A 15,220-nucleotide genomic window follows, 5' to 3' on the forward strand; every position below is an offset into this window, starting at 1 on the left:
CTTGCCAGACATTCTCTTTTTAACAGAAACCTGGACGGACCTTGCTTCAGGACTGGATTGGAACAGTGCATTACCTCAGGGCTATGCGGTGAAGTTCCAGGATAGAGAGGTGAATAAAGGGAGGGGTGCGGGGGGGTGTAGCAATTGTATATTGGGACTTTTTTAAAGTGTACATTGAGGCTGTAACGGACCTACCAGCAGAAGCACTCCGTTTCTCTATTAAGGCGCACAACTTCTGAAAGCTCCAGGGAATTCTTATTTACTGTCCACCGGGGCCTAGAGCTGCTTTCTCCCAAGCCCTGATGACACATATGCAATCTTGTATGGATTCTGACTCTATGCTAATTCTTTGGGATTTTAATTATCACCTTGAGCTAGGTAACAACACCGATACCTGTAGATTATTAGACAACATGGCAGCCTTTGGTTTTAAAAAACAGGTTATGGATTCTACCCATCAGGTGGGCCACCCATTGGACGGCATTTTCTATAGTAATGATAACTTGAATATGACTAAGGTAACTGCTCTCCCCTGGTCAGGTCACAGAGCAGTGCATTTTAAGTTTAAAACTTATTTGGACGGGCGCTATGTGCAGAATGGCGTAGTGGGAAAAAAAATCAGAGGTTGGAATAAGGTCCTATTAAATGATTTAGAATCTGCATTAGGACCACCTCCGAGCTGGGTGGGCCAGACCAATGATACTGCGGTAGCAGACTTTAATCAATGGCTTCAGGCAGCCGCAGATACTGTGACCCCAGAGAAAGTGGTGACAAGTAAGAGACTTAAGCCCTCGGCGCCATGGTAAAAGTCCTGAAAGCCAGCTGCAGAAGAGCTGAACGACTCTGGAGGCAAAACTACAAGAAGGATAGTAAACGGATATACAATCAGGCCCTTATGCAGTATAAAGAGGCTATCGCTAGGGCAAAACAGCAGTTTTACGCGCAGAAGATCGAGAATGCCAGCAACTCTGCTAAAGAGTTGTTTAAGGTGATTACTTCTCTATCGAAACCCCAGCAAGAGGAGAAATTTCAGTCAGATCAAGAGATGTGTAACAACATGGCCAGACATTTTTAAAGTAAAGTCTACCGTATCTATGACGACCTCCAGAAGTCTCGCATAGTCTTGGATGAGGAAATACATATTGAGGTAGAACCCGTCCAGGCCAGTCTAGTTAGCTTCCTTGTTGTCACGAATGAGGAGGTTTTGAACACACTCGGTTCGATAAAATCAGGCGCATCTAGTGATCCAGTTCCCCCTAGAATTATGCATTTAGGGGCAAATAAAATTGCCGGCCAATTGACCCCTCTTATTAATAAGGTGCTTGAGTCAGGGAAGTACCCTACGGCCTGGAAGAAAGCGATAATTAGACCCTACTGACTAAACAAAGATTGCAGCGCTAGCGCTATACTTTCACCAGCGCTATACTCTCACTAGAATTACTACAAACACTTTATAGCGTTTTATTGATCTTTTTAGGATTTTTAAATATTTTCGAGCGTGATATTATTGATAATGTGCTTTACATGTGATATTGTGTGATATTGTGTTTTAAAAAACAATAGCTCTGCTCCTACTTGCATTTTGCTCGCTACTCCCCGGTCCACCACAGCTTCTGTGCTGATTGTCGTGGAGGGAGCTTTGGAGCGACACCACTTCCTGGTTCCTGGCTGTTCCATCCTGGCCAGCCATCTTGGAGAGGTCGGCGGACTAGTCTCCCCCTCGCCCTGACTATTTGAGGGCGGGAGTCTCACGCGCGCAATCATTGACTAAACGAAGATTGCAGCGCTAGCGCTATACTTTCACCAGCGCTATACTCTCACTAGAATTACTACAAACACTTTATATCGTTTTATTGATCTTTTTAGGATTTTTAAATATTTTCGAGCGTGATATTATTGATAATGTGCTTTACATGTGATATTGTGTGATATTGTGTTTTAAAAAACAATAGCTCTGCTCCTACTTGCATTTTGCTCGCTACTCCCCGGTCCACCACAGCTTCTGTGCTGATTGTCGTGGAGGGAGCTTTGGAGCGACACCACTTCCTGGTTCCTGGCTGTTCCATCCTGGCCAGCAATCTTGGAGAGGTCGGCGGACTAGTCTCCACCCTCACCTAATCTATAAGACCCCTCACTGACTAGCGCAGCGGTGACGCGCAGCGGTAGCGCCTAATACGCGCCGAAGAGGCGCCAAAGAGTAGCCAGTCTGCGCCAGTCCGCGGCACGGAGGCGGACGGGGCCGGACGGCTTTCGTATATACTCTCTACCTGTGCTAGTGGCATTATGTGTCGCAGTATACTCACGTATTCCAGCCCCGAGCTACGCTCCTTCCGCCCCCCGTGTGGTCACTGCCATCATGTATTCCCGGGAGGGCGGGCTCTGAAGAAAGGGTGTAGTACATGTGGCTGGCGCCTTCCTGTTCGGAAATATTTTACGCAGGTTAGCCCACCCATCCAGCATAAATGTTTACTACTGAATACCAGATCCCTACCCGGCCACGCTCTAGACATTTGGAATATGTTACAGGATTCTAAGATATCCTGTCTGTTCCTTACGGAAACTTGGCTGTCTGAATCTTCCTCTCCCGATTTGGCAAATGCCGTACCCTCCGCCTATAACATTCATAGGAAAGATAGGTCATCTGGCAGAGGTGGTAGAGTGGCTATTATAGTTAATAAGAATATTGTATGCCGTACTTTCTCAGTAGATAATATACAGGGCTGCGAAGCATTAGGCTTTACTCTCCAGCTCTCATCTTCCCAGACCTGTACTGGTATCCTGGTCTACAGACCACCAGGCTCGGTGGGGCTGTTTTTGGAAGAACTACAGGCAGCCCTATCAATACCATGCCTTAGGTCCAATCATTGCTTTCTATTAGGTGACTTAAATATCCACATGGACAATAGCTCGGATCCGGACACTCTAAAACTGTTAGATATTACTTCCGTGCTTGGCCTATCTCCTTATGTGGCAGGACCGTCTCATAATAAAGGCCACACGCTCGACCAGATTTTTTCTACTTTTCCTATCTGTGTTGACCCTCCCATGCCATGGTCAGATCATTTTCTCATCACTTTTTCCATCTCTGTCATGGTTTCATCACGGTCCAAACCAGTAGGGTCGTTAAAGCATCTCTCTAAATCTTTCCATCTTCTTACTAGAGAGATGCTATTAAATGTTTTAACTAACTTCCCGTGTCCCACCTCTGACAATGTAGAGGATTACATCGATCTCTTTCATAATTGGTTCACAGATCGTCTAGAGAGCTTGGTTCCGGCCAAGAAACAAAATTCTGCAGACAAGAGAACATCTGCCCCTTGGTTTACCCCTCATCTAAAAAAAGCACGACAAGATCTTAAGAAAGCAGAAAGAGCATGGAGGCGATCCTATGATCATACTGAGAGGCTAAATTTCAAGACGCTGACTCGAGCCTACCATAAATTAATTTGGGATGGTAAAAAATCCTATCTGGAATCTAGAATAAATGAAGCGGAGCATTCTTGCAAGGAAATTTTCAGGGTGGTTAAAGATTTCACCTCTCCCTCTGCCTATACTCCGACCCATGCTCACTCCGAAACTTGGTTGAAGGAATTAGCTGTCTACTTTGTACAGAAAATTACCTCTATTCAATCATCTCTCCAGGCCACTTTCCAGCAGCATACGACAAGTCTGGGGTGTCCCTTGCCAGATCATGGCCCCTTTCTGTCCAATTTTCCCCCATTAGATCATGAGAGTTCTCTTGCTATTCTGACAAGTCTTAAATCCGGATCTCCACAGGATCCTTGCCCTGCCAAGTGTCTAGCAAATATGGCACCTGTTCTTAATGACCTGATAAATCCTATCTTGAATCTGTCGCTCTCTTCCGGGGTAGTTCCCAAAGCTTGGAAGAGCGCCATGATCCTGCCACTCATTAAAAAACCAGCGCTCGACCCTTCAGTCCATGCAAATTACAGACCCATCTCCTTACTCCCTGCTCTGGCGAAAGTGACTGAGAGGTTTGCTCACAGATCTATTTCCAATTTTATCGAGGAAAGGGGTCTGTTGCATAGCACTCAATCTGGCTTCCGTGCAAATTTCAGCACGGAGACCGCGCTCCTTGAAGTCACAGATGCCATCAGGGAGGAGTTGGATGTTGGTAAAAAAGTGGTACTGATTATGCTGGATCTGTCGGCGGCGTTCGACACCGTTCCCCACGCACTTCTTCTTTCCAGACTCTGGGACTTTGGTCTGCGGGGAACGGTGTGGAATTGGCTCAAATCCTTCTTAGCCGACCGCCGGCAGACAATCTGGGCGCCACCCTTCTCCGCCGAAATGTCACCACTTGAAGTGGGGGTCCCTCAAGGTTCCATCCTGAGTCCCCTCCTTTTTAACATCTTTATGGCCCTCCTGGCGGTGACAGCGGAGTCTTTCGGCGCCCGGATTGTCAGCTATGCTGACGACACCCAGCTCCTCTTTGTAAGCAACAAGGAGGGCCAGTTTGATGGTGTTCAGGTCAACGGCTGTTTGAGTGCTGTTTTTGAGTGGTTTTGGCGCCATGGGCTGAAGTGCAACGCCGACAAGTCGGAGTTGCTCTTCTTTGGCTGTACATCTGAGCCTGATTGGAAAACCTGGTGGCCGCAAGATATGTCTCCTCCCACTAGCTCGTCTGTGAAAGCCAAAAATTTGGGAGTGGTGATTGACAACAAGCTATCTTTCGGACCACATATTTCATCTCTCACTGGGAAATGTTTCGGCATCCTGCGGATGCTTCGTAAATTTCTCCCCCTAGTTTCTATCCAGCACAGAAAAATTATTGTCCAGGCACTGATTTGCTCCAGGCTGGATTATGCAAATATTTTGTTTCTGGGACTTCCCAAATACCTGGTCAGGCGTCTGCAAATCGCCCAGAATTCTGCAGCCCGAGCCATCTTTGGTCTTCCAAGGAAAGCCAGAGCCACTGATCTTCTCGCCACATTGCATTGGCTCCCAGTTGCAAAAAGGATTCTATTTAAAACTTTGACCACGACTTTCAAGGCCCTGCATGGCATAGGCCCCAAATATATCTCCAGACGATTGTCTTGGTATACCCCTCCCAGATCTCTCAGATCCTCGTCCTTATCAAAAATGAGTGTTCCCATTATCAAGCGGGCAAGAGCAGGAGGACGGTCTTTTCGCTACTTAGCTCCTCATGCCTGGAATGATCTTCCAATCTCTTTAAGACAGACCTCTAGTCTTCTGTCTTTCCGAAAGGCCCTTAAGACTTGGCTCTTCCCTTAATCTTGATGCTGTTTTTGTGTTTGTACGCCCTTTTGGTGTTATGTTCTCCCCATCTTCGGTTGGGTGTCTTCGTTAAAGCGCCGGGATACTCCAATGGAGTGGCCGTGCGCTATAGAAGTATACAAATAACATAACATAACAACATAACAAGAAACCCACTTTGGATCTTTCGGAATTTAAGAACTATCGCCCTATAGCCGGTCTTCCGATGGCAGCTAAAGTGCTTGAAAAAACATTGAATAATACTCTTACAGAATACCTAGAAGCTAACAATCTGTTGGACTCGACCCAACATGGTTTTAGAACCCACCATTCCACAGAAACTGCCCTTACGGTAGCAACTGAAGAGATTCGGAAGACTGTCGACAGAGGAGGCAAGGCGATTCTTGTCTTGCTAGATCTGTCGGCAGCTTTCGACACAGTAAATCACTCGGTGCTAGTCCAACGGCTACAGAACATTGGTATCGGAGGCTTAGCCTTGTCCCTCCTGGCATCATTTTTAGAAAGGAAGAGAACAGAAACTGGTTTGGGAGGCAATGCAATCAGAGGGTTTCACTCTCCCCTGTGGCGTCCCGCAATGTTCAGCACTCTCGCCAACACTTTTTAACTTATACATCACTCCCCTGGCAAGACTTGTTAGGAAACATGGCTTTGTGATGGTATCCTACGCGGATGATTCGCAGCTAATCATCTCGTTGGCCAAACAACCCAAGGACACAGCAGCGAGATTTCATGGATGCCTTTTAGAGATCTTGACCTGGATGAACCAAGCCTATCTAAAGATTAATACAGATAAGACGGAAGTCATGGAATTTGGGGCAGGACAATCTCTGTGGAACTCTGCGTGGTGGCCGAAAAGTGCAGGGGAGTGCCCTAAGCCGGTGCCTAAAGTTAGAAATTTGGGGATAATTTTTGATACCCAGCTCAATTTTTCAGCGCAGGTAAACAGTATTACTTCTTCCTGTTTCTATCTTATAAAAAAATTCAGAAATGTTTTCCCTTTCATTGGCCAAGCTCTGCAAAAGACAGCGGTGGTGAGCCTTCTGCTGTCCAAAATGGACTATTGTAACGCCTTGCTTCTGGGAATTGACAAAGCCCAGAGTAACAAATTACAGTCTTTGCAGAATGCAGCTGCTAGGCTGCTGCTAAATATTCCCAAAGGTAGCTCTACGGCAAAGGGAGTTAGAGCCCTCCATTGGCTCCCTATACAGCAAAGAGCAGAGTTCAAGGCCTTATGCACTGTGCATAAAGCACTCTACGGGGGAGGAGCTAAGGATATGCAGGGACTTTTCAGGCCTTATATTCCAGCTAGTATGCTAAGATCTAGCAATGCCTGTCTTATGCAAGTAGATAAAATTCGGAGAGCAAGATGGGGTGGAAAAGCATTCTCCCACCGGGCAGCTAAATTATGGAATAAGCTGCCATCTACTCTTCGACTGCAGCCAAATCATCAAATTTTCAGGAAGATCTTAAAGCCTCTGCTGTTTCCACAGGCATAGTTTGACATCTGGACAACATCCCCTCACTTACATTAGCGCCAAGACGCTGTTTGCATTCGTGCGCTTTACAAATATGAATCCTATCCTATCCTTCATTATATATGTGGAACAGATATTTGAATTTAGGTATTCCCTTATATGTCACAAAATATCATCCTTATTTTCCACATCATTCAACACTTTCCTCCCATATGTCCATCCATCCGGCTTCTTTTTTAAATAAGGTAGTATTTAAGGGAATTTGATCAAGGGTAATTCTAGGAAAAATGTCTACCTTAGAATTTAGTATAATTTCATACGGAATTAGAAACATGTTGATACGTGAATACTGTTCACGTATATAACATAAAAATGTATAGCCGGGATCCTTACCCTTCTGTGCCCTCCAAACAACCACAAAACCAGTAACTACCATCCCTCAGAAGTGATAGCAGAACGTAGGCTGCAAGTAGCATCTGACGAAATGCTACGACAACCATCTACCTTGGTATCTTTTTTTCTTTAACGTCTGGTTATAGACTCTATCGTTAGAGAAGGTTACAACAATGCAGGACATCATACTGTTGCTTAGTAAATACTCTAAAATGAATTGTCAAACTAATAATGAACGTTCGGTGTAGTTCTTCTCAATCACATTATCTTGTCCACATTCAAGATAAATTAATATACTTGAAAAAAAGAGTACCAAAATTATAATCTTAAATTATATTATAATAACTATTTTCACATGAGCACACATTACCTCCGAGTGGATAAATCAATCAGAAGGGAAGAAGGATACAAAATAGATCATGTAAGTAAACAATGCTCATTTATTCAACACACAACATAATAATATTAATTTTAAGAACTTGCTTTTATATCACATTAAATATTAGATTTTTTCAGTTTCTAAGCAAGTATGTACACATTTCTATTCTCAGGTACAATTATTAATTGAGCTCATGTTTTTACACTGTTTATTTTCCCTTTCTCATTTCTGGCCGCCATTTCATCAATAGTAGGCATTTAGTACAAATGCGCAAAATATGTTTAGAGCTCATTTTGCTCTGAGTAAGTATTCTCTCCAAATATTGAGCTAATCTTTTCAGTTATGATGATTTTTAAACTTTTAAACCTGCAAAATGTTTCTGTCAAATGGATATGTTCCCTAATTCACTTGAACATTCACAGTACTAGAGCTTGTAAATCAGAGGACCGCGCCTTTTTTAAAACATATTTTCAGCATATTTTAACCATGTGAAGATAAAAACACAATTTCCTCAAGAGGATCTGACATTTCCGATCTTTTGTTTAAGCAGCAAAAGGCTAAGTACTGTAGAGTTCTATATTGAGCTGAAACTCTGTATTCCATTTTCATTGCAATCTGGTCCTACTTGTAATGCTGCATGATCCGAATTATTTTTACATGAAGATCTGGGGAGCTTAACTCCTAAATTTGAGAAATCTGTGTGTGAAATTATATGGGGTCTTTCATCCAATATTTTAATAGGTTTTTCAGCATTTGATGTCTTATTTTTTTCTATGCGCAGAGATTAAATGTGTTCCATAGATGTTTAAAATATTTCTTTCAATTCTTTCGCATTTCTATAATAACAAGAATGTTGTTATGTATCCAAGGGTTGCAATTCATCCTCTACCAATCATTTGAAAGAGAGGGTTATTCCATTTAGTTCACTCTGAGTATGTTATTTCCCATTTTTCTCGATTCTCTCCAAGCATACATTGTGTACAATTTTCAGGGTATTTTCTTTGTCTTATTTTCTAATCTAATTCATGTTCTGAGCCATGTACTAGGTATTCTGTTTGAAATGGAATACTGTTTTTCAGATACATCCGATTATGTTCCCTCTTTAGCTATGCTGTAGCTAAAATATACATAACATATATGTTCCTTAGAGATATTAATAATCAAATCCCCCACCCATTGACTTCAGACACTTTAGACTATAGAAATTTCAGGTTCTAATCTATCATCGATAGTAAGACATTTAATACTTTGTTCACTTTGCACTCTTTTCTTTTAAAACACAGGAACAGAACTTGAAATTAATTCTACACATTTTGAATCAGGTTCCTATTCATTGTAGTTATGTTAAGCAAGGTTGAATGAATAAATGAACAAATGTATGAAGCTAATTTGTAAAGCCAGTGCTACTCCAATGCAGTGTCCTGACTCTGCTCCACCTTAGTCTGCATACTGCTCACAATGAGCCCAAAAAGTGTGTTTTTAATTCTTTCCTGAGATGGGCCTTATCCTGGATGAAACAAATGAATTAAATTAGACCATCTTTCACAATCCATCTTTGCATTTCTATTATTTTTTTTATGAGGGAATTGCTCAGTGCAACACTGGAGCCGATGCAGCCTTTATTTATGATTTTAAGAATACCTTTAGAAAATTCTAGATTGAATTATGTCCCATACTTTTATGGTGTGTTCATTTACCAAAGCCTTTGTCCATTGCATAGGTCTGTCTGTAAATATAAATCCAAATGTGTAGGTGCCTGGTCCGAAGTGATTCTCGCCTATTTCTGAAGTTATGTATGTATTGCACAAGAACAATTTTCAAGTGGGTTTTAGGCGACTTTCAGCAAATAAATGACTGTGCCGCCTACCTTGGGAGGATGTGCTCTTCTCCAAAGGTCCTCTAACCTTATTCTAATCATATTTAAGCATTTGTCATGAATTCTATCTGTAGCTGTTGATCCCAAGTTGGCAAGTTAAATCTCCGGCCTGTCTATAATTTCTTTTTCTCCAGACGGATTTGTGGGTATAAGTAGTCCACTTTCATAAATTCCTGTTATCTTTCTTTTGTTTCGTTAAGTGCTTTATTTCTACATTGTTTATGAAGTGCAGTTTGTCAGCCATCGATATTATTTTAGAATAAGAGATAAAATATTCCCACTATATTGCTATTTAGTCAATATCTGAAGATCCTATTTCTTTATTGGAGTATCCTGGAATAAAATAGTTTGAATGTGTCTGTTTCAGGTAAGCACGCTTAACTTGTGCATATTGTCCATGCTATTATTTCTATCATTCCTGACAGGTGTTTATATGAAGCCTCTGTGCTTCACACACAGGCTATGGAATGTAAATGGTCACAGATTTCACATGAGGAAGGAAATGATGTTCTCTCTTGTCTTGTGTGCTAGAAAACATTTTGTTCTACATGGTACTCGGAAGATGAATGCTATAAAACTGCTCCATTTCGCAAAACAGCAATTATCATGAAAGAGAAAAAGCATGGAGTTTTATGACCACTCTAAACAGTAATTAACTGGTAAATGTATAAATAGTTAATACGCTTTGGAATGAGATTCATGCACAAAGAAAAGTTAACATCTCATGTTTTTTATTATTTGTAAGCATATGATGTTGTTTATTTAAGATGCAGTTCTTCTGAATGTCCTTTTGTTTTCTTAAACCAGATATGTGGGAGATATGCTAGCCTGGCTGCATCAAGCCACTGCTTCCGAGAAAGAACACCTGGAAGCCTTACTTAAACTTGTAACTATACAAGGTAACCCATGCTATAGTGATACATATTGCTTAAATAAATAAAATATAGTTACTTACTAACATAGTTAAACTTAAAATATTACTGTTCTTGTGCCAGATTTCTTAAATAAAAATGTTATTGTAGTTTTCCAGACTTAAGAAAAAAGATAAAACAATGACCAAAACAAATGATGCACCTTTAGCATAATCAAACTAATTTTAGATGCAACTGTATCTGCTACCTCTCCCCGGTTCTCCACTCTGTGGTTTAGATGGTTCCTTCTGGGATTTGAGCAATAAAACAATTATGGCTATGATGCAAATCGCCCATACCCCCTTAAGGTGTTTTCACTCAGTCTCTCACAGTTCAGTAGTTTTAGTTCCTATGCAGTTCATTTACCAAGTTCCTACCACCTGTTGAGGAACAGTCCTTTCAGGCAACCACCCGACATCGTATCACCACACCTGCCCCTTACTGTTTTTGGAAGGAGGTGCCCTCCATCTAGGGCCACCTGGCTGGCTCTGGGTATCCACCTAGCAGACACGGTTCAGCAGTCCTGATTCAGCATATCTCCTTTGGCCGTCTACTGTGATCCCCATAGGAGGCTTGATCTCGATCTCTGGGATGGCCAGTCTTCTTCCTGCGGTGTGGCTGGCTGATCACTTTCTGGCAGTCTCCTTCTGGGCAACACAGCGATGAGCAGGTTGGTCTTCCTCTGTGCAAAATTGCCAAGCAAAGGCCAACCCTCTGGGTAATATGGCCTTGCAGAGGCCGGTCTTCTGGGAACTACTACCATGGACAGCCTAGTCTTCTGGACAGTGCGCCACAGGTAGGCCGATTCAAACTCAAATAACAGTATTGACTGGTCTTCGGCTCTCTCTCAGGGCGAGTTGGCACAAATCCATGAAGAACAGCTTTCAGAGAGAGACTGTAGGCCCACAGGTAATTGGGTATACACAGGACTGGCTTTAGGGCAGTGCAACTGGTGCAACTACACCTGGTACTGACTATGGTGGGGGGAGGTGGGGTGCTGTGTTTAAAAACAAATTATGGGTTTAAAAGTATATGAGCTTCCTTGTGCATCCAGCAGTTTTCAGGCAATAATAAAAATGTGACGAATGTGAATAATTTTACTACTGGTGAGAGAGCGTAATTTTGTCTACTAGCCGTTTTTATTCATCGCAGAGTTGCACAGAATGATAATATGCTTGCTGCAAATACTGCGTTCCATGCAGATCACAAAACTGATTGTGAGTGAACTATGAGTAGCGCTTTAAAAAAAAAATGTACTTCAATGGGAGGCAATGGAGAGGTGAGGGACAATGTTGTAGAGTGGTAGTGAGGGAATTAGTGGAGAAGGAGATCATGGGGGAGTGCCAAAAACAGACTGTTGCACCAGGCGTATCCAGCGCTAAAGCCAGCCCTGGGTGTACAGCCGCTCTCTACAGACGTCCTCTTCTGGAAGTCCCTCCAGAACCAGGGACCTGCTACACCTAGCTCCTCCTGGACAGTCACTCCTCCTACATGCTTGGAAGGCTCCTTCTCTCTATCAGCAGGCAGGCTGGTTTCTAGACACTTCAGGATAGGTATACAGCTCTTCCAGCAATGGGTCAAACTTAGATTATGACCTTTCTCCTCTTGGCAGCTTGCAGTCTGGCAGACTTCAGCGCTGTTGGCACAGTATCCTTGTGGGTACTTTGCAGAACACTCCACTTCTTGGCTGTAAAATACTTGGGCCAGGAACAAGTGGGGTCCCAATTTTATGGAGGAAAAGCAGATGGAACATGTGTATCCACTATCTGCACTTTCACAAACGGTTTAGGTTGGTTCTCCTTTCAAGTGTCCTTTTCAGGTTACTCACTAGACACAGTCTATGTGTAGACCGATGCATTTCACAGCAGGGTTGTATCTAGTCTTGAGCACCCACAACATTGGCACACATCGGGTGAGGTTTCTGCACCATGCCATCATCAGCCAATTGTAAGTGTAATCGGGGAAATGCAAAATGCATGGCCTCACCTAAAGTGTCTCCTTCACCTTGCTCAATGAAGTCTGCAGTCCCACCCTTCACCCCTACCATCTACCAGAGGGCAGTTCAAGAAGTCTGAGCAGCAGCTCCTTGGTCAGCAGTAGGTGAGCCTAGTCTCCTCTTCCCTCCCTAAGTGTCTAGGTCTCCATGCTCCCTCCCATCCCTTACCCCAAGCTGCAGGAATTTCAGTAATACTCTTCACTGTGTGGGAAAACAACCACACCTCATTCTTACGCAAAAGGCCAGGCCAAGGGTATTCCAAAGGCCTCCGTTACTCTGGTGCGCTCATACACTTGGAATGTTAGCACTAGTGCAAAGAAGTTGAGCTTTACATGAGTGGGCTAGCAGGCCTTTATTCTAGTAACACAGATAAAAAGTCTGGCCACAACTGTGGATTCACAAAACACAATATGCTGCCACCACACTGTATGTGCTAAACCCATGACAAGGCCAGGCGTCCAATGTCATTCAATGGGGAAACATTTAGTGTGCTTCACCTGCTAACAGGGCATCTCCATGACTGTAGTCTTGTCAAAGAACATGTTAAGCCTCTGCCCTCAAACTAAATTAACTTGAGGACAGGGCTAAAATCAATAAACAGGACACTGGATATTCCCTTTTAGACAGTCGGGCAAGGAGAACAAGACTGTATGCAAAGCACGGGGCATTCCTGTCCTAACAATTACCTATCCTAGATACAAGCAAAAGAAATGCAGAGGCAAATCCATTGACTAAGAACCAAAACTCTGTAATGTCGTTGCTAAAAGCTGAACCCAACCTCTACTTTTCTGAAAATTCCTCAAAACAAGCTTATTGAAATAATAATGTGCTTAGAGTGCATGTACCCTGAGGAAATATCTCCCTCTCTAGTTTACAGACTTCAATCGATAGCCTGGTCCAAATCCAACAAGTAGCAGCTTTGTTAAGCTGGTCTATAATTGGAAATGAGGGAACTTTGTAATTTTATAAAACAACCTTCTTAACAATCACTTGTTTTAAATGTTTCTCTTGCAACATGATTTGCAGGGACGAAAGAAAGATAAAGGATGCCCTTGATTTCTGGTCTGTCTGGCGTTTTCCTAGTTTATAGTGCTTAGAAGTGGCCGTTTGGTGACAGACTAGTGCTACTGAAAACAGCTGTAAATAATTTTAAAAAGTCTGAATCTAAAGAAATACCCTTGATTGATAACTGGTACTACAGCTAAGGAACATGTTGTTCTTCCAACATACACAGCTCTGGAAACCCTCCCTTATATCAAAGCAAAGACGCTTCTGAGGTGTAGTTAGCTCTGGGATCAACAAGAAGATTTGATTATGCAACTCTTTCCAGACTGGCATCCCGTAACATCAAGTGGACTCACTGCAGAATGTGGAGAAGCAGGCAGCATGACATGCCCTGCAACACATAGAAACATGCAAAGACTTCAAGCCTGTCCTACATTCCATCCACCAGCTCCCTCTTCTGAGGATGTACCCGTTCACGATACTTTGTCTTCAAGATGGCTTGGGTGGGATTTCCCACACTACCTCTGAACAAAATTCACCTACCACCACATGCCATATAGCAGCCTACTCCTAAACAGGGCACTCTGCCTTCCAACTACAATAAACAGGTGCTTCTCTGCACCAACACTGAATCCCTGGAACAATCCAAATGTCATATATACCTGCATACCCCTTTGTCTTTGAGGAAACTGTGTAAAATCTTCAGCCTGGTCTGCTGGTAAAGATTACCCTGGGGCGTTAGGAGTGCCCTCTGTACTATGGACCCGTCTGCACCTGTTCGAGAGTTCAGTTCTGTCTGGTGTGCAATTCAAATCTGCTGATCTTCGTACCATTCCAAACCAAGTTTGAGCATTCGTTGACAATATTGTAGGTTCAAAGCAGAGCAAACATGTCTTTCTACTATATGGTAATGTTTTCTTAATACAAAGCATTTCTTTATAGTCCTTATATCTATGCCATTTGAATAAACTGTGTGTAACTATTTGCTTCAGTCCTTTTTGGTGGTTGTATACCAGGAGGCAGAGTCTAAACAAAGCAATTCCTGGTGGGAGCAAACGTTTTTAATATTGAGTTAATTTGTGATATAAGAAGGAGTGCTATTTCTTCATGTTAGTTGAGTCTGAAAGCTAAGAAGCTGTTAGATTCTTTCAGACACTTTTTTAAATCATCGAACCAATTGAATTGTTTTGATGGTGATCTCTACCAGTGAGAATACAATGGGGTGCACTGGAAAGGGTGAGTCTGAAAGACTCATCCCGCAAACATATAGGCCTTAAATGAGTCATAACTTCATATTAATACTGGTGAGGCTGGTGTAGTACGTTGCTGTTGTTTTGCTGAATCATCTCTTAAGTGAAATAAATGTTAGCTCAACAAACATTGGAGGAGTCTGTTTTTTGTTTACTAGGAAAGACGGTGACCTCATGACATATTAACTTTAAAATAGAATTTGAGACATATGGTGCATTTCTAAACCATATTGCAATTCACTAAGGTAGTCTGTATCTGATAGAGACATCTAGCAGCAGATTCCTTAACTTGGAATATCCCCAGGCGTCAGACTGGATCCGGAGAATCTTTTACAGCAGCATCTCTGCGCGCCGGTGAACGGTGCCACACAACCCCGCCCTGACGTCGTCCACATGCGTGACATTGTGACGTCAGCGAGGTCATATAAGTCCCTCCCAGCATTTTGGCGTCAGTTTCCTTCTTTTCCGCGTGCAACATGAATCCAGAGTGAGCGGTTCCTCTGGCCTGTTTTCAGGCCCTTTTTGGAAGCTTCGTGTTTGGAACAGTGTGCGATGTCTTTGGGATTTAAAACTTGTACTTCCCGTTCACGGCAAATGTCCGCGACAAACCCACATCTTATCTGTATGTGGTGTCTGGGCGAGCACCACGACTCCACGGACTGCGACGCCTGCCAAC

General features: G+C 42.9%; 1 protein-coding gene across 1 annotated transcript in view; it reads left to right on the forward strand.

Annotated features, from left to right (window-relative positions):
• The window catches only part of COG6 (component of oligomeric golgi complex 6), a 464,502-nt gene that overhangs the window by 184,048 nt on the left and 265,234 nt on the right, over nucleotides 1-15,220 (forward strand). The window contains exon 10 of the mRNA XM_078657244.1: nucleotides 10,190-10,281. Within this exon, the coding sequence (XP_078513370.1) occupies nucleotides 10,190-10,281 (92 nt within the window). The remainder of the gene's footprint in view (nucleotides 1-10,189; nucleotides 10,282-15,220) is intronic.

This window comes from Lissotriton helveticus, chromosome 8 (genome assembly GCF_964261635.1).
Source record: "Lissotriton helveticus chromosome 8, aLisHel1.1, whole genome shotgun sequence".
In the NCBI taxonomy this organism is placed as follows: Eukaryota; Metazoa; Chordata; class Amphibia; order Caudata; family Salamandridae; genus Lissotriton; species Lissotriton helveticus.